General features: G+C 38.7%; 1 protein-coding gene across 1 annotated transcript in view; it reads left to right on the forward strand.

Moving 5' to 3' along the window:
• The window catches only part of sardh (sarcosine dehydrogenase), a 33,914-nt gene that overhangs the window by 2,711 nt on the left and 12,903 nt on the right, over positions 1-18,300 (forward strand). The window contains exons 3-12 of the mRNA XM_017410640.3: positions 89-225; positions 345-523; positions 1,430-1,609; positions 2,444-2,567; positions 2,712-2,812; positions 4,930-5,034; positions 10,826-10,955; positions 12,113-12,199; positions 15,278-15,368; positions 15,511-15,652. Of these exons, the coding sequence (XP_017266129.1) occupies positions 89-225; positions 345-523; positions 1,430-1,609; positions 2,444-2,567; positions 2,712-2,812; positions 4,930-5,034; positions 10,826-10,955; positions 12,113-12,199; positions 15,278-15,368; positions 15,511-15,652 (1,276 nt within the window). The remainder of the gene's footprint in view (positions 1-88; positions 226-344; positions 524-1,429; positions 1,610-2,443; positions 2,568-2,711; positions 2,813-4,929; positions 5,035-10,825; positions 10,956-12,112; positions 12,200-15,277; positions 15,369-15,510; positions 15,653-18,300) is intronic.

The following is an 18,300-nucleotide window of genomic DNA, read 5'->3' on the forward strand; positions in this document are numbered from 1 at the left end:
TTAGAATAAAGTCTAAAAGAGCAGGAAAACTTCTTCTGACTTTAAGTATTAAAGGACAGCCTTTAACCGGGCCTTTCCCATTCCTCAGGTCAGCTGATGTGGTGGTGATCGGAGGAGGCAGTCTGGGCTGTCAGACCATCTACCATTTGGCTAAAATGGGCGTGACCAACGCAGTCCTGCTGGAGAGAGACAGACTGACCGCCGGCACCACCTGGCACACTGCAGGTAACAAACCTGTAAGAGGACCGAACGTGGATTTGACCTCGCACTCAGAGACGGCAGACACAAACCTCACGTCCAAGAGGCTCTTCGCGTCACAGCTGGTGTGCCTGTCTGCTTCCCAGGCCTGCTGTGGCAGCTCCGTCCCAGCGATGTGGAGGTGGAGCTCCTGGCCCACACCCGGAATGTTGTCAGCAAGGACCTGGAGGAGGAGACGGGTCTCCACACGGGCTGGATCCAGAACGGAGGACTCTTCATCGCCTCCAACAAGCAGAGGCTGGACGAGTACAAGCGTCTCATGTCGGTAAGGACTGAGAAGGTTACAGATACTTGACAGAAAATTAAGTGACTTGATTTGTAAAACTGTAGCCTTGCAATAATTACTCATGGAATGATATGTCAATAATTCTGCTTTTTTTCTTTCACCCTCACAGTCTTTAATAAACTCATTTTTCAAACAGTGCTCTTGCTTGCCTAAATGTCACCTAAAATGTCAGAGCTTGTTTGTTTCAGCATCAGGCAGAGGTTGTTTTTGTGTAATCAACATGCACAAGATGCAAGTAGCATAGCTTTACAAGGTTTCCATAGCAACAGGCATCATCCACTACAAATTAGGTGTCAACGAATACGTGCAAGATTTCTTTCCAAAAAAAAACTTTGAGGGAAGGAAACAGTGAGGCTTGACAAACGGAGTTTATTTCACAGATTGGCTGAGTTTTGTTGTTGTTTGTATTTTAGATCTAAATAAAATGTAGGCGTCTCACAATAACCACATCCTTTAAGATGCTCTTTTTCTGCACTTGAATGTTGACGCAGCTCTAATTTCTGATGACAGTATTATGATTTATGGAACAGTAACAATGTGGTTTTACATCCGTTACTTGGTGCTGTTATTTTTTTTGGTCTAACTTCAGCCAAGGTTCCAGGTAAGTGAAGCTGATACTACAGTATACGGTGGTGTAAAAACCACTGCAGGGAGCTGATCGGTCCTGGATCTCTGCAGCACACATTTCCTTGATTCATGAAGTTGTTTTAATTCAGTTTATTTGTATAGAGTCAATTCACAACAAATGTCATGTCAGGGTGCTTTACAAAAAAGCAACAAGTCCAAATTACATGCAGTCCTAAATGTAAATTATGCATGTGAAACCTATGTGACTCACGTGATCCAAAGTCCTTACAAACAGCTCAACTCTTCTTTGTGTTCCAGCTGGGTAAAGTTTACGGCATCGAGTCTCACGTCCTTTCACCTGCAGAGACCAAGGATCTTTATCCTCTGATGAATGTTAATGACCTCTACGGAACGCTGTACGTTCCTAAAGATGGCACCATGGACCCTGCAGGCACCTGTACCACCCTGAGCAGAGCCGCCACTGCCAGGGGAGCCACGGTAATGTGGACTAATCTACAAACTGGTTTATTTTTTGAGTGCAATCTGTCATATAAAGATGATTCCTTTGGTGACACAGCAGTGGTTTGTGATTCAACTCCACGTATATATTATGTATTATTTGAAAGGCTCCTCACTGATCTGATTTTCTGTGCTGCTGTCTGATTTGTTTGTCTGTAAAAGCGAGAGTACAGAGTAAAAATAGCATCCTTATCTGAACAAGACAATACAGACTGCCTTAAACTGAAGCCCAGCTAATCATTAACTGGTGTTTCTTGTAGACAAGAGCTCAAATAACTATAAGTAACAAACACTAGCTTCTTCTTTAACAGATCTTTTAGCCCAGAAACTGAATGCTTGCGTAAAAGGATATAGATTTTTTTTTCCATTTTTGATTTAATAAAGGTAGCCATGTTTTGAATAAATTACCATATTAACTGACACTTCAGCTGTCGTAGAAAAAGAGAGCAACGAGGCAAAAAGTCTTAAAAAGTCCTTAAAAATAGAAATAAGAGGTAGCAAAGTACTGATATGGATTCTTAGTCATGTACAAAAAAATCTACAGAGAACCTTTATTTATTACATTTATTTAGCTGTAGTTGGTGTCTGTGAAATATAAAATCTTGATCTTTTCTATCAGTTTTCTGCAAAGTGTTCTGTTAAGGATGCATCAAATTTGAGACCACACTCACTATTTTATTCCTAAAAAGTGTAAAAATGCCCAGACACTTGTTTTGGAATGTCATGTTTTACGACACTCAGGGACTGCTCCATGGGTGTCACAGTGTCTTAGTTTCTCCTGTGAACATTTTAACGCTGCCCTGTTTGAATCAGGTGATCGAGAACTGTCCTGTGACCGGAATCCAAGTGCGGACAGACGACCTCGGGGTCAGGAAGGTGAGGGCGGTGGAGACGCCCCACGGGACCATTGAGACACCTTGTTTGGTGAACTGTGCAGGTGAGATTCTGGCCAAAAAATTGTCAGATAACTATTCAACATACAGATCGGTCTGTTCCTGTTTTTGAAGCATTCAGCAGCTTTTGTATTTCACACATTCTCACATTAAAAAGCAGCATCTTAATGAATGTCTGTCTCTTGCAGGTGTGTGGGCCACCAAGCTGGGAGAAATGGCTGGAGTCAAAGTTCCTCTTATTGCGATGCATCATGCCTATGTGGTGACAGAGAGAATAGAAGGCATACAGGTAGGATTTGTCTGTCCCCTTTCACTTTGCCACCTGTGCTCTAAAATGGTGATATTATCTGATTCAAAGATTCGCTCCTGGTCTGTTAGTGTATCTGTCCTTTTCCCCCCAAACTTGGTGCAACCTCCCAAGGTCTTCGTGAAATGTTTTGACATGTTTTAGTCAAAACACCACAGAGATACCAGAGGCTTGAAGGTTTTGCGATTCTCACGGAGGATGGAGTCGATGCAGTGAACGTATTTGAAAGGTGCAGTGAACCCCACTGGATTAGACGTTGGTATAAGTTAAAGATGAGAAGGCTGAGATTTTTCTACTCTGACATAGAGGTGAGATGTGCAGAACTGAATCGCTCACTGAGAAATTTACAAACCCAGGAGACCAAAAATATCTTGGTCATGTTGATGCTTTTCTGGCTGAATGTTTGATTTTGAAAGGCAAAACTAATATATAAAATCCCCTTTTTTTTTCCTTATTGGAGGAAAAAAATGCAAACTTTACAGTCCTGCAATGTGTCCTTGGTATATTTTCTTAAAACTAGGTATAATCTGTTATTTATTGACTGTTCATTTTGTCTTGGACCAACAGTGTTTATTTCATAATGTAGTAAGTTAATATGACCAACAGGGGGCACTGTGACCAAACAGATTTCAGCTTCTCCTATTCCTGATTTCTGTTGAGGTGTGTGTGTTTGTTTGTGTGTGTTGGAGAGAAAAATGGAGGTTAATTTGTATCTAATAATATGTGTGCTCTCACTGAATAGGCTTCTGTTAGCTGTATGACACCTGTCACAGACGGTTTATTGTATCTCTGCGGGTGTCAGCTTGTGCACGTTTCATTTAGTCTGTGCACACATGGCTGACTGTCCTCATTCCCCAGAGGCTGGTGGTTTTAGGGTGGGCTGTCAGAGCTTCCCAGTAGTTTAAGAGAAGCTTAAGCGGCATTAGAGCTACATCATGTACACAGACATCAGCCCACACACAGAACGACACACTCGCACTCTCGGATGTCATCAGGAAGTCTGCTCCCAGCAGGGTGTGCGGCTTGTCAGGTCAAACACTTCTCGCTGACCGTGTGTCTGCTTGTGACAAGTAGTGCGTTTGTCATCGTGGGGCTGTGGTTTTTTTTATCTGTGCGAGTGCACGAGGGATCCGGCGTTCAGCGTTGATCACATGGAGCTGCCAGACTGTGCTCTCTGCAGAGGAGGAGGACAAAGGAGCAGTTTGGCTTTTATAATTTGTCATGAGCTGCTTTTTTTCTTTTTTTTTTTTTTTTTTAAATGTCAGCCTGCTCACTGGTATTTTGGTTTTTACCCAGAAAGCCGATGGACTCCAGAAAGGAAGACAAAAAAAAAGAAGCCCTGATGACAGGATGGATACAAACCAAACACTGAAATTATGACTGCACTGATTAAACGCTTTTCCCATAACATACAAGGGAAAAATAAATCTGCCTGTTGTTTTTAGTAGCTGTTATTCAAAGCATAAAGAAATAAAAAATCCTAAGGTTCATTAATTATGTCATAGTATCTGCCATGGGTTTTGTTGTTTTACTGTATTTATTTAATTTTTCATTGGTGTTTTTCATTAAATGCATTTCCTTTTCTGTGCACGTGTTTTTAAAGGGATAATTTAGATCTTAGTAACCCACTTTGGCCTTGCTAGCGTTAGCTGTTAGCACATCAATCCAGTCAAAATCCACTCTTGTCAATCTGGTCAGAATTAAACTATTTCTCTAAATTGAAGTTGTTGAAAGAGCTTTCTACAACAGGTAAGATATTAATTGTTCATCACCTTTCCACAGGACCCCACGTCTAAAATCTGACACATTAAGAAAGATTGACTAAGTTTTATATCCATCAGTTTGTTAAAAATGAACAATTTTGATTAAAAGAGGGGAAAAAAAGAGCTTGAGACATGTTACAGTTTTATCATTTTCAAATTTCTCTGAATGTGTTTTTAGTAATAGCTGTCATAATTGCAGTTCAAAGGCCAAACGATTACGTGAGAAATGGAAAAGAAGTGAAAACACTTTCCATAAAGTGGGTTCAACTGACAGCGAGATGACTAATTACTTTTCTAATTACTGAATCCTTTTATTTTAATGCTGGCTCTCTGCAGAACATGCCAAATGTCAGGGACCACGACGCGTCGGTGTATTTGCGCCTCCAAGGTGACGCCCTGTCAGTGGGCGGCTATGAACAAAATCCCATTTTCTGGGATGAGGTAAGACTGAATATTATCAGGTGATCTTGATCTCTGTCTGTAGCTCCGACTTTGTGATGCTCCATGTATTGACTGTCTGAGTGGCTGCAGGACATAATGTCTGTCCTACTGGAGACAAAAAATCAAATGAGTCACTTTGAAAGCTAAAGAAACTTTTAGCTTTAATCGGCATCATTTTGTCCTAAATTCTGCTATCATCTTATTCTTTATCTTTTATCTGACCACCTTGTTGAAGCTGTGGACAAAAAGAAACTTCAGTGTAATCTAAATCTGATCTTTTTCAGTAAAACATACTGTCCAACCGTATAATTAATTTTGATCCAAATTTCTTGGCTTTAGTGTTTTTGTGCTTTGAGTTAAAGGTGATGATACCTGAAGTCACATTTGACCAGAACTTGTTTTTTAATTCGCATATTAAATGTGTTCTCCGGAGTTCCTTACCACCCCACAGGAACACTTTGCTCTCAGCTTGCTGTTGATTTACAGGATTTCTAAGACTTAAATGGGAGACAGACCTTCAGTTTCCAGACTCATCTCCTATGAACTCAGCTCCCTGTTTGGGTGCAAGACTTTAACAAACTCTCTACCTTTGAAATGGAGATAGACCAATTAATCAATCGACTGACTTTAATCGGCCATATTGGCCACTTAAAAAAAAAAAAAAGAAGAGCAATCAGTCAAGTTGGAAGATGAAGATGCAGCTGCTACAATGTAGTTTTTAAAGAGAGTATACGCTCCTATATGTTGTTTGTGCAGGTTCTTCTAAGGATAGTGGCCAAAAAAAAAGGGTGTTATATATCAGACATCGGCTGCCCTGATTTCTAAACATCGGCATTGGCCATAAAACAAATAAAATTAGTCAACCTCTACCCTAAAACAAAGCCCAGATCTTTCAAATAGGTTATATTGTATTAAATATCATATTTATTTTACTAATCTGACCATGTTGTGCTGTCTTTGATGTTCTCATTTGTCTTTTATCTGTTTTTCCTGTTGTTTTTATTATAATGTTTAGTCATGTTTAGCTTTTAGAACTATCTAATGCTTATGTTGCCTTTGATTTTAATTAGGTTTTCTTCCTGTGCATGTTTGCTTTTATCCCTTCATTTTGCTCTTTGAAGCCCTTTGGGTTGAAGAAGTTCCAAATGAAAGAAGCTGAGTTAACCCCAACATCTACAGTTGTGGTCAAAAGTTTACATACACTTGTAAAGAAACATAATGTTATGGCTGTCTTGAGTTTTCAATAAGTTCTACAACTCTTATTTTTCTGTGATAGAGTGATCGGAACACATACATGTTTGTCACAAAAAACAGTCATAAAATTTGGTTCTTTCATAAATTTATTATGGGTCTGCTGAAAATGTCACCAAGTCTGCTGGGTCAAAAATATACATACAGCAACATTAGTATTTGGTTACATGTCCCTTGGCCATTTTCACGGCAACTAGGCGCTTTTGGTAGCCATCCACAAGCTCCTGGCAAGCTTCAGGTCGAATGTTTGACCACTCTTCTTGACAGAATTGGTGCAGTTCAGCTAAATGTGATGGTTTTCTTGCATGAACCTGTTTCTTTAGCACTGTCCACATGTTCTCAATGGGGTTTAAGTCAGGACTTTGGGAAGGCCATTCTAAAACCTTAATTCTAGCCTGGTTTAGCCATTCCTTTACCACTTTTGATGTGTGTTTTGGGTCATTGTCTTGTTGGAACACCCAACTGCGCCCAAGACCCAACCTTCGGGCTGATGGTTTTAAGTTTTCCTGCAGAATTTGGAGGTAATCCTCCTTCTTCATTATCCCATTTACTTTCTGCAAAGAACCAGTTCCACTGGCAGCAAAACATCCCCAGAGCATAATACTACCACCACCATGCTTGACAGTAGGCATGGTGTTCCTGGGATTAAAGGCCTCACCTTTTCTCCTCCAAACATATTGCTGGGTGTTGTGGCCAAACAGCTCAATTTTTGTTTCGTCTGACCAGAGAACTTTCCTCCAGAAGGTTTTATCTTTGTCCATGTGATCAGCAGCAAACTTCAGCCGAGTCTTAAGGTGCCTTTTCTGGAGCAAGGGCTTCTTTCTTGCACGGCAGCCTCTCAGTCCATGGCGATGTAAAACACGCTTGACTGTGGAGACTGACACCTGTGTTCCATCAGCTTCCAAATCCTTGCAGACCTGCTTCTTGGTGATTCTTGGTTGACTCTTGACCATCCTGACCAATCTCCTCTCGGCAGCATGTGATAGCTTGCGTTTTCTTCCTGATCGTGGCAGTGACACAACTGTTCCATGCACTTTATACTTGCGTATAATTGTCTGCACAGTTGCTCTTGGGACCTGTAGCTGCTTTGAAATGGCTCCAAGTGACTTCCCTGACTTGTTCAAGTCAATAATTCGCTTTTTCAGATCCACACTGAGTTCCTTTGACTTTCCCATTGTAACTTTTGTAGCTGACTCTAATCACTGGGTCAAATGAGCCCTATTTAAATGGGCTCATGAGAAGTCAACAGCTGTAGTCAATCAGAATCACTTACAAGAAGTGAAGAGGCCATGACATGAAGCTAATTTGATTGACACAACTCGCTACATCACCAAAATTGACAAATTTTGTTGCTGTATGTATATTTTTGACCCAGCAGACTTGGTGACATTTTCAGCAGACCCATAATAAATTTATGAAAGAACCAAATTTTATGACTGTTTTTTGTGACAAACATGTATGTGTTCCGATCACTCTATCACAGAAAAATAAGAGTTGTAGAACTTATTGAAAACTTAAGACAGCCATAACATTATGTTTCTTTACAAGTGTATGTAAACTTTTGACCACAACTGTACATTTGATCTCATTCTCTAGAAAACGAACTCATTAAATCCATGCAAAGTCTTTTATTTGTTGTTTCAGACTTAGTTCTTTCTTTCTTTATTTGGTGAACCGCTGATGTGAATTTAGTGTCGCAAAAAAAAGAAATCCAACTTAGAGTACCCGAGGAAGTTGTTAATAAATGATGTGATTCTGAGTTCTGACCTCCTCCTGTTGGTGTACAACGGCTGCAGCGTGATGTCAAGCTGTGGATGGAGATAAAGATGGGAGGAGGGGGCTGAATTTTAATCTGAGCGAGCTGCAGATCTGAACGGCTCAGTGAGGGAAACATGTTTTCAAATGTGTGCGTTTATAACAGAGTTTTAGTTGGTACTCACTTCAGATATCCAAATGTGAACTCTTATCCACTTTAAGTTTGCTCTTTTTTTATTAAGGATCAGTTGTAATGATTAAGATGGCCAAAGGTTTTTTACCAAACTGAGCATAAATAAAACATTTTTTCTGTATTATCAACACATACAAGGTTTAGTGTCCTTTAGAAAGACTTGTTTGAAATTCAGAACATTTTCATTTAAACTAAACATTTTTTTAAAGTAAACAAGTCCTTATAAATTTCTAAAACTAATAACTGACCCAAACTACAAGTATTGTACCATAGTATAGTTACCACTGAAAACTAGCTTTTCCCTTTTTTAACATAAAAACACGCCCAAAGATGGAGATATATTCAAACAATGCTTTGGTTGATGTTAGGGCTGCAAAATGTACATTAAAAAGTTTATATTTTTGTTGAATACAGCACTAAACCTAAATTTTTCTGCCTCCAGTCTTTATAATCTGTCATCATGATGCTCTCAATGTCCTTTAGCATCTTGACCTCTATAATCTAAACCAAACGAAGGGCATCAAAAGCTGCCAAAGTCCTTTTGATTGGCCAAATATGCTGTTTATTATTAGACATTTTCAATGTCTTCTTACTTCCACTTAAGATATTTAACAGGAAGGTTAAAAAGTTCAACACATGTTCCAAAAAATCCATCAGATTTTAATGATTTTGTACCAATCAGTTCTCACACACCTCATCCTTCAGCCTTTCTACTTGTGAAAGATTTTTACCTAGAACATTAAGTCCAAAGTGTTCCTAAAATAAAAATTGAAGAAAACCTTGAAGACCAATTATCAAATGAACTCTGGCATCTGTAAAAATTAATTGTTCCTCGCCGAGATTCCCTCTTTAAAGGGGGAGTATAGGTTGATGTTAAAATTCCTTTTTGAACTAACAAATGGAAACGTTTTTTTCACAATTACTTTTTTTTCAGAGCAGTGAGAGTGAGTTGGCAGCTTCTGCTGTTTGTCGTTTGTTTCTGTGCCTTTTTTTTTACTCCTGCAAATCTCAGGTATTACAGTACAACTTAATCCTGTTTAGTCCCATTCACAAGTAAATGAAAGCCATTTGGGGCGTTGATAACATCTTTCTTGCTCCTTCCCTGACCTCGTGATTTTTATTTTCTTCCATGTTTCAACCCGCCAGTCTACAGAATCCTCGGCGGTTTCATGTTTTAGAGGATTTCTTTGTGTGGTAACGGCTGCTTTTGTTCTCGCTCTGTTGCCGAGCGTTGCTTTGATGTTTCAAGGCGGATGGCAGAGGAAGAAGACGTGATACAGAAAGGAGAATTAGAAGGGAGAGGCAGAGAATAGATGCAGAGTGAGTGATGATGAGCAGGATTGATAGCTGGGGAGGGATGAAGAAAACGGTGGTGTTTTTTTTCTTTTGTGACAAAAAGCGCTGCTCCTCAGATACTCCAGTCGAGCTTATCTCCACATGAAAGCATCAGTAGACAGCTCACACGTCCGTGTGGCATTCAAGTCCCAATAAAAGCTGAAAATGTCTGAACTAATTAAGAAAAAAAATCAAGAAATTCTGTCAGTGTGCTTTTTCTGAACCGCCTAACTCTTTAAAAGTAAACCCGAAGAAAAACGTTTGCAAAGTGACTGTATTTGTAAATAAAGACATAAATACATGCCTGATAAAACTGTTGCATAGAGCGAAAGGAGGCATTTTGGACCTCGTTTGGTCGCCCTGAGTCATCCAGATTTGTGTGGGAGAGGATTTTAAGGCAAGGCGGTCTGTTCTGCGGGGCATGAGCTGCAGGAGCTAAAGGCTGCATTTTGGATTCGGCTGACAGGAGGGGAGTAGCAAAAGTCCAGATGGAAGAAAATTACTGTTTGGACCAGGATCTGAGATGGAAATGTTGGATTAGGCAGATGTTTTTCTGGGGAGAAACATCTGCCAGTGCGCCATTTGTTTGCAGTTGCATGACTAAAATCCTTGTAATGTTTTTAAAATCAATGAGAAAGACATCAAATAAACTTAGCATTTTAATTTCTTTGTGATTTTTAAACTCTCTGAATTCCTTTTTCGATACATGAAAAGTAGAACAATTAACCATTAAAAATGCACCTTCAGAAGCAGGTTGTTTTTCTGTTTTTCATACTTGACATGCTCACAAAGGCCAGTGTTTGTTTCTTTGACTGATAGAGGCAGAATGCACAGTACATAACGTTAGTACTTTCTCGTTAAAAAGGGTTTAGATTTTGTATTTTCACACCCAGTCTTTCACAAGTTGATCGTATCAAAGATAAAGAACAAACTACCAATAAGTCATTATAAATAAAAATGATATGTTGGATAAAAAAATGTACAAATAGAAAAGCGTAAAGTCAACCACAGCTACATTGATTGTAGGACAAACTGTAAGATGTAACTCTCCTTTCTTCTGGGCCAAAGGAATATTTGTAGCACTAATAAACAACTTTTGTTTTTATTGAATAAAGTTACTCAGAGGAGAGGGAATTGCATTAGGAAAAATCTCTTTTACAAGTGAAATATCTCCACATTTAATCATGCTTTGCTTGGTTAAATGATAACTATATAGATAATGTGTTCCTTACACTTCTCTTTCTTTTTTGTTCCCAGGTGTCTGATAAGTTTGCCTTCAGCCTGTTTGACTTGGACTGGGATGTATTTATGCAACACATCGAGGGTGCGATCAACAGAGTTCCTGTTCTGGAGCAGACTGGTATCAAGTCCACTGTCTGTGGACCAGGTACAAACACACAGATAATAACCTGAGCTTGCATTTCTTTGGGAAAGACTGCATAGTTACTATTAGCTGTTTACCTAAATGTGATTGGCTAATGATTTTTTTTCTTAGCAATTAGTTCCTGATTTGCTCCCTGCTCATTAACTAATCATTACCTAAGCATTAGCTTTTTAACAAAATATGATCAGGATTTCATCATTAGGTAATGATTAACTAGTAATTAGTCCCTGACCTGTTCCTAATCTGTGTTATGTAACTATTAGGGGCGTAACTGACAGAATGAGACAAGATTTTAACTATATTTTTAAGAAAATAAACTTTTGCCACAAACTTAACTGACTTTTTGTACAGTGTTCCTGAAGTAAGTTATTTATGTGTTCCTTTAGATGAATAGTTCCCAAAGTTAGGGTCTGGACCCCACTGAGGGTCATTTAACACCATATTAGGGTCCTCAGATAACATCCCGAAATTAAATTAGATTTAGAAATTATTTCTAATGACATTTTTGTTTTACCATAATTGTCAATAAAAATTAAAAAAACAGCTTAAATAACTAAAAATAATATTAGGATTGTTTTGGCTGTATGTGTTCTCATAAAGCTTTATTTAAAATAAAGTTATTGACAATGTTTTTTACACTTCAACTAGTAGTAGTTGGGGAGGAAGCCTCTAATATTAATATTTAATGAGTTGGAAACTTAAAGGTTTGGGCTGAATATTGATGGTTTGGACCATTCAGAGTTGTATTTACTGTGTTAACTTTATGGTCATCGAAACCAATCGACTCATTCGTCATGTCTTTATATTTCATTTAACTCATTTTCACTCCTTTTCTGTCCAGTAAGAGACCATTTTCAAATATTTGTTTGTTTGTTTAAGCCTTTTAAGTCCAATGAGTCTTTCAGGCATAAAAGGCACATACAGTAACAAACATCTAATTAAAAGAACCAATTTTAATTTGGATCTTAAGGCACTTTGTTACCAGCCAACAGACTGTCACAAAGATCCAATTAGTTCTTATTTTTCTGGGTGAAAATATAAAAAAAAAACAAAGATAACATGGTTTGAGAGATATAAAAAAGTATTTTGATGAAACAGTTGTTTGTCTTCCTTTTGGTTACAACTTTCACTGACAGTTTTTCTCCACTCTTTGTTTTCAGAATCGTTCACAGCAGACCATAAGCCATTAATGGGAGAAGCTCCGGAGGTCCGAGGTTTTTTCCTGGGCTGTGGCTTTAACAGTGCAGGTATGTCCAGGCATCGATCGAAAGAATTAAAGAAAAAGAGAAATACGTGAAAAGAGTTGTGGGGGAAATATAAAGAGTTGCATAAAAACCTTTCCATCTATACTATGTGCCATTTATTCTAAAAACCTTTATAAATCAGAGCTTTTCCAACAAAAAATCTGTGAAATAGAAAAGGTAGTGAAGCTACAGAGAATCTTCCAGGAAGCTAATGGCAAAAAAACCAGGAAGAAAACTGTGTGACATGGCTGAGGACGTTTTTACCTGGACTTCAGTCTCTGCGCACAAATGAATAATAAAGTGGGCTTCGTTTTTTCAGAGTCCTCACAGCACATAACACAAACATGTTCAGGTACAAACAACACTCCTGAGCTTTTACCTCTGACACCAGAGAGCGAGAAACACGAGTATCTAAGCACTCTGAGAGAGAGAGAGGAGGTGTAAAGGCTACACCGATCACAATAAGCATTAATAGACAGCTGAAAGGTTTTCTCTGCATGAGAGCAGAGGACGCTGGGGTCGAGCTGTGGAGATGTTCTGACAGCAGCCTGGGAGGTGTGGTGAAGTGGGGTTCAGAGTCTTGTCAACACTTGACAGTCTGGCAAATAAATGATTACTTCTTACTGATCAACTCCTCCTTTGCTTTGTTTTAGTCCCACAACCTTTTACTCCTGAAACATTTTGTTCTTTAGCTCTCCTGTTTGTCATGAAGACCAGTCAGAAACAAACGAAAAAAAAACAACAAATTAAAAACAAAATCTGCACAATTTTTTTTTCTCAGGCCAATGGTTAATGTGTCCCTAAGTGAGCAAAATCTGAGAACGGCTGCCAAATACCACGAGTTTGTTTACCTGCGGAAACAACTGAAGTGACTAAAAAGAGGTCAGCAATGGTGACATCCATGTAAGAGCCAATTGGGATGGAGAAGTTTGACAATGTTGGTGCTTTGGTTTGTAATTACACTCAGTTCTGTTGAGTAAAGTAAACAGGTAGTTGTTTACATTGAGTGTGGACCCACATTTCAGAATTCTATATCATCATATCCGGAAAACTACAGGGGTAAACTCAAACTGCACCATTTATTATAGGTCAGGATAACCGTTTTTATGTTTGCTGTTATTGTTTGCAATGATTACCTTTTTAAAAAGATAGTTCAGACAAACACACACACACACACACACACACACACACATATATAGACACTACTGCCTATCACTGTTTTCCTCCTGTGTCTTTGTCCTTCTTGAAAGCCTTCTGTGAATTTCTGGCTGTCTCTCAGATGGCTCTTTTGGCTCCGGGCGGTGCGAAAGGAGGGGGTAAATTCAGAAATCACAGAATCGAAGTTAATAGACTCGCAGTGTAAAAATAAGATGCATCTTCAAATGCTCGAATCTATCTTTGTAGGCCTCCTCGTTTGATGGAGTTAATTTTGGCTTTTCAAGGAATCGTTGAGCGTGATTGCTTGGTAGACTGGAAGAAGTTGGATTTGTTGCTTGGCAACTGCAGTTTGCTTATTCTCAGAGTCACAAACCATCATGTTGAGCACTTCAGTAATTAACTTGCAGCACATTTGTTTATTGTAGTGCGTATTATGGTTGTACTGTGTAATTAATTATAACTGCAGCAGCTCTTACATAGAATCATAATAATTGCACCTAATTTTGTTGAATAAAACCTTGACTTTAGCTATGTTTTACATAATAAAACACAGAATGCTGCCTGCATGATCCACTAATACATGTGGCTTTTGTGAAAGAAAGCATCACAGGAGAGTTTTCTTTGCCACTGAGACCATTTTGTGTTTTCTATAGTTTCTCTTTGTCTTGCTTTTTTCACTGTTATTTATTTCTTTATTTTTCAAACAGAAATCTTTATAAAATTACACTCAGGCCTAAAATTACTATCACCTTTGCTTTATTTATCTTTTGTCTTTTATAATATAAAAGAAAACTCAAATTGTTACAGGACAATTCAGGAAAACAGACAAGGGTGGTGTTTATTTAAAAGAAGCACAAAAATATATGTAGCATGACAGAAAAACAGTAGGAGGGAACTGATGCTTAAAAGAAGAAAAGGGAAAGTACAAAAGGAAGCAGAAGCAGAAGCAGCAGCGCTCACACATCCGTGTGGTTATCTCAGGTGACATTTTATCAGTGACACCTCACCTCACTGGTTGTCACCACTTTGTCCTGGAAGAACTCCATCATTCTCCTCCCTCTAATCTCTCGGTTCATGCAGCTATTCATTCATCCATCCGACCAGCCGCTCAGACGTCCTCCCAGACGGGGAGCTGAAATGGACTGCAGAGGAGTGAAGTGATGAGAGATGAAGGGATGCAAGGATGAACACATGCACTCGTACAACATGTTCACATAACAAGCAGACGGTTGTTTAAAAGGGTCTGGTTCATTAACCCAGCAGCTCCTAACTCCGTGGATTACAGCCTTTAGTCCCTGTTGTTTGTTTTCTGGTTGGTTGGAAGCAAACAGCAGTTGATGCAAACGTCGGTGGGGGACGATGAGGTCAGATTGGCTCGGGGGCTCCTTTTAAACAAGGTCAACACAATCCACTTGTGGCTCATTCTTGTCTCATAGCAGCTGCAGCAAAAGACAAAATGCCATCTTTCTTTCTCTTTTCAAAATTAATGAGTTCTTTGCCGTCTCTCTGAAAGGGTAGACTATAGGTGAGGGAAAAAGGTAACGGGGCTCCTGTTGCTTGTTCAGAATTTTCTCTAATTTGCCATTCGATACCTGTGGAGTAATAGAATTCGATGTATTATGTGTGCTTTTGCTTTTGTATTTTTTTTTTGTATACTTTTATAAATAAAAAGCACAGCAGGATATTTTATGTATGAAATGTGCAATATTAATCAGCATTCTCTGATATTTTATGCACAACTTGATTTTTCAAAGCAGACTTAGTTTGCAGTTCTGTTTTACAACCCCATTTTTTTTTAGTTTTTCTGGATTTTGGACAGAATCGGCACACAATTAGCTTGATCTTAAATGACTTAATGGTGAATCTGTGTGTCTAAATTGTAAAAGAAGATGACTTTCATCTCCAATTTTTATTCTGTGTCAGGTATGATGCTGGGAGGTGGCTGCGGTAGAGAGCTGGCTCACTGGATCATACACGGCCGCCCCGATAAGGACATGTACGGATACGACATCAGGTATATCGGTTCTGAAGGTCCTGACTGGCTGCGGGCAAAAAGCACCGGGAGGCGCCGTAATAATCAACTTCATTATGATGTTGGTGCGGCCGTGACTTTTAATGAGAGCTCATCTTTTGAATTCCTGTCCCTCGTGTCTCAGGCGTTTTCATAGTTCACTGACAGACAACAAACGCTGGATCAGAGAGAGGAGCCATGAGTCGTATGCTAAAAACTACTCTGTGGTGTTCCCCTTTGATGAGCCGCTGGCCAGCCGCAACATGAGGAAGGACCCATTCCATCAGGTAGATGAGAGGTTGGGTAGACTGTTAATTAGAAGGAGTTCAGGGAAGTGACTTTTATGTGTTGACTTTCTGCTGTGAGCTAGCAAGGCTACTTTCAGTCGTGGGTTTATCAGGTGTAACTAATGTATAAGAGTGAAGAAAATAAAATGTCATGGAAATTACAGTGTAAAGTTTACAAGCACTTAAAGTAAAAAAAACAAAAATCCTCAAATTGTTTTTCTTATATCAGTGGTTAGTGTCTTTAAATTAAAAATGTGTAAGCAAACTTTGTGACTGGATACCACCTACCACGTTTTTTTTTTTTACCTACGGAAACAGCTGAAGTGACTGAGATTAAATTTGGATGCCATATTTGTTTACTTATACAGACTACAGCCAGCCTAATGTATGCTGTGCTTTGTTTATATTGAGTGTGGACCCGTATTTCAGAATTTCATTCAGTAGATCTGGAAAATTACAGGAGTAAAAAACATTTTCAAATAATTAAGGATACCTTTTCAATGTTTGATTTCATACATGAGGGTTTCTAATGTGGATAACTTGTTTCTTTCCAAGGTAGCTGGATTCTCATGAGATTATGGCCACAAGATAATCCAGGGTTGTTGTTTTTTTTTTATTCCTTTTCTTGTCTCCTCTGTCCTGCATCCCCCTTCTTATGGTTATGCCTCTTTTTTAAATTTTCCATGATATACAAAAGGGTTGTGACATATTTTTCACATATCCGTTGTGCACTAAATATAAGGGAAATATACACTTTATTGGTGTTAACGTTGTGAAAACAAATGAAAAACCAATATAGGTAAATTGCAACCAATGTTGTCATTACATTTTTCTAAACATAGAACTGCATTAATACAACTGATTATAGTTTTTTTTGCTCTTTCTTCATGCTTCCTTCTTCCCTCCTGCACTCATATCATACATTAGAGGGACAAGGATCTCAGAGGAGGTGGTAAGGAAAGGAAGTAAGAGTAGCTAAACAAGGAAATTAGACATGTGTCATCTTGCCAGGTGGAGAAAAACTGTTTAGAAATGATCAGCATCCTCCACTGTTAGCTCTCCTGTGATTGACACTGATAGATGAAGGATTCAGCCAATCACTTGACAGGTGATATTTTGACAGGCACCTAAAAATATCTGGATTTTTTAGGTAACAGCCTCCCTGCCATGTAACGTCAGAGTGTGAAACCAGTTTACAATTTTCTCACCAGGACATCTTTGACTCCTTCTCTTTGTCTGCTTTTTACTTGTCAAACACACTGACAGCATTTCTTAATGTAGACTTGTCCCACTGTTACCGTCATACGTCTTTCTGTCTTTTTCCTCGTTCTGATCAAATCTAGAGGCGTATGGCTGATTCAGGAGGATGGCAGTAAGCGGTGTCACTTTCTCTTCAGCAGCCGTCTTTGACTCTAAATGATCCACTCAGTTTCGGTAGCTTGTTCTTGAATGTCTCTCGGCTTAATTTCTTACTTAGCTCAGCACAAACTCCTAATGGACCTCTTCTTCACTATGCTTTACACATTAATGATCCTCTTAGACCTCATTTCAATTCATCTGTTGCAAATTCCCCCCCCCTGATCTCGCATGTAGGCACATTTCAGAACAGATTACTGTCACACAGTCTCCATTAGCAAAGTTGTCTTTGTATTTTGTAGCTCGTGTCCTCTGCTTCCTCATCGCTTGTTTTATTTAGCATCTCTGACACTTTGCAGTTTGCATATTTAAAGCTTCTTGCAAGGCGTTTCGAAGATTGACTTTTTGTACAGGATAAGCCTAGAATAAAAATAAAAAAAAGAGGTTTTATTCAATGCAGTTTTGCAACACATTATATCTCGCTTGAAGATTTGCCTCGCTGGGCAAGCTGTCTCTGTGCAAAAAAAATGAGGCTTTCTACATTTAGGAGACAATACAGGTTTATTTCAGACCACAAGCAAGTCATCTCTGACACTGCTGCGCACACGCTTTCTCCACCTCGGCAGCGCAGATGGTAAATATAGCTCGGTGTGGGAAGTTTTGGCAAAAGACAGACAGCTTGATGCCTGTTCGGAGGAGAGCATAGCACAGCATACCTACCAACTGTGGGCGACTGTCAGTTTTAACAAGGAGGATGGAGAGCCTTGAAATATCTTATCTAAACACTGTTCAAGAAGTAAAAAGCATACTGTTACTGCAGCTGTTGGTACGAAATAAAGTATATATATATATATATATATATATATATATATATATATATATATATATATATATATATATATATATATATATTATTTTTTTTTTTTTTCTTTACAGTTCCTCTATTGTAAAACAAGGCTTTAAACATTTAGCTCAACTTTTTTTGCTAAATTGTTGGAGAATATAGCTCTTAGGAATTATTTTTTTACTAGCAGTAAAATAAATGTGTGAGCTGTAAAAAAGGGACTTTCATACAGTTTGTTGCAGGAGCTTTTAGCTCATTGTTTAGCCACAACAGCTTTTGCCTCTAATGTGAAAATGAGACATGATGTGAGAGGAACACACACAGTCTCTCTTGGATCTACAGCAATAAAATACTGGTTACACATTAGTAATAAATGTTGTTACTGACAGTCTTTTTAATCACATGTGGGATCAGCATCAAAGACTGAATCAATATGTTTTAGTAAAGC

The sequence above is a fragment of the Kryptolebias marmoratus genome, linkage group LG14 (genome assembly GCF_001649575.2).
Source record: "Kryptolebias marmoratus isolate JLee-2015 linkage group LG14, ASM164957v2, whole genome shotgun sequence".
NCBI lineage: Eukaryota > Metazoa > Chordata > Actinopteri > Cyprinodontiformes > Rivulidae > Kryptolebias > Kryptolebias marmoratus.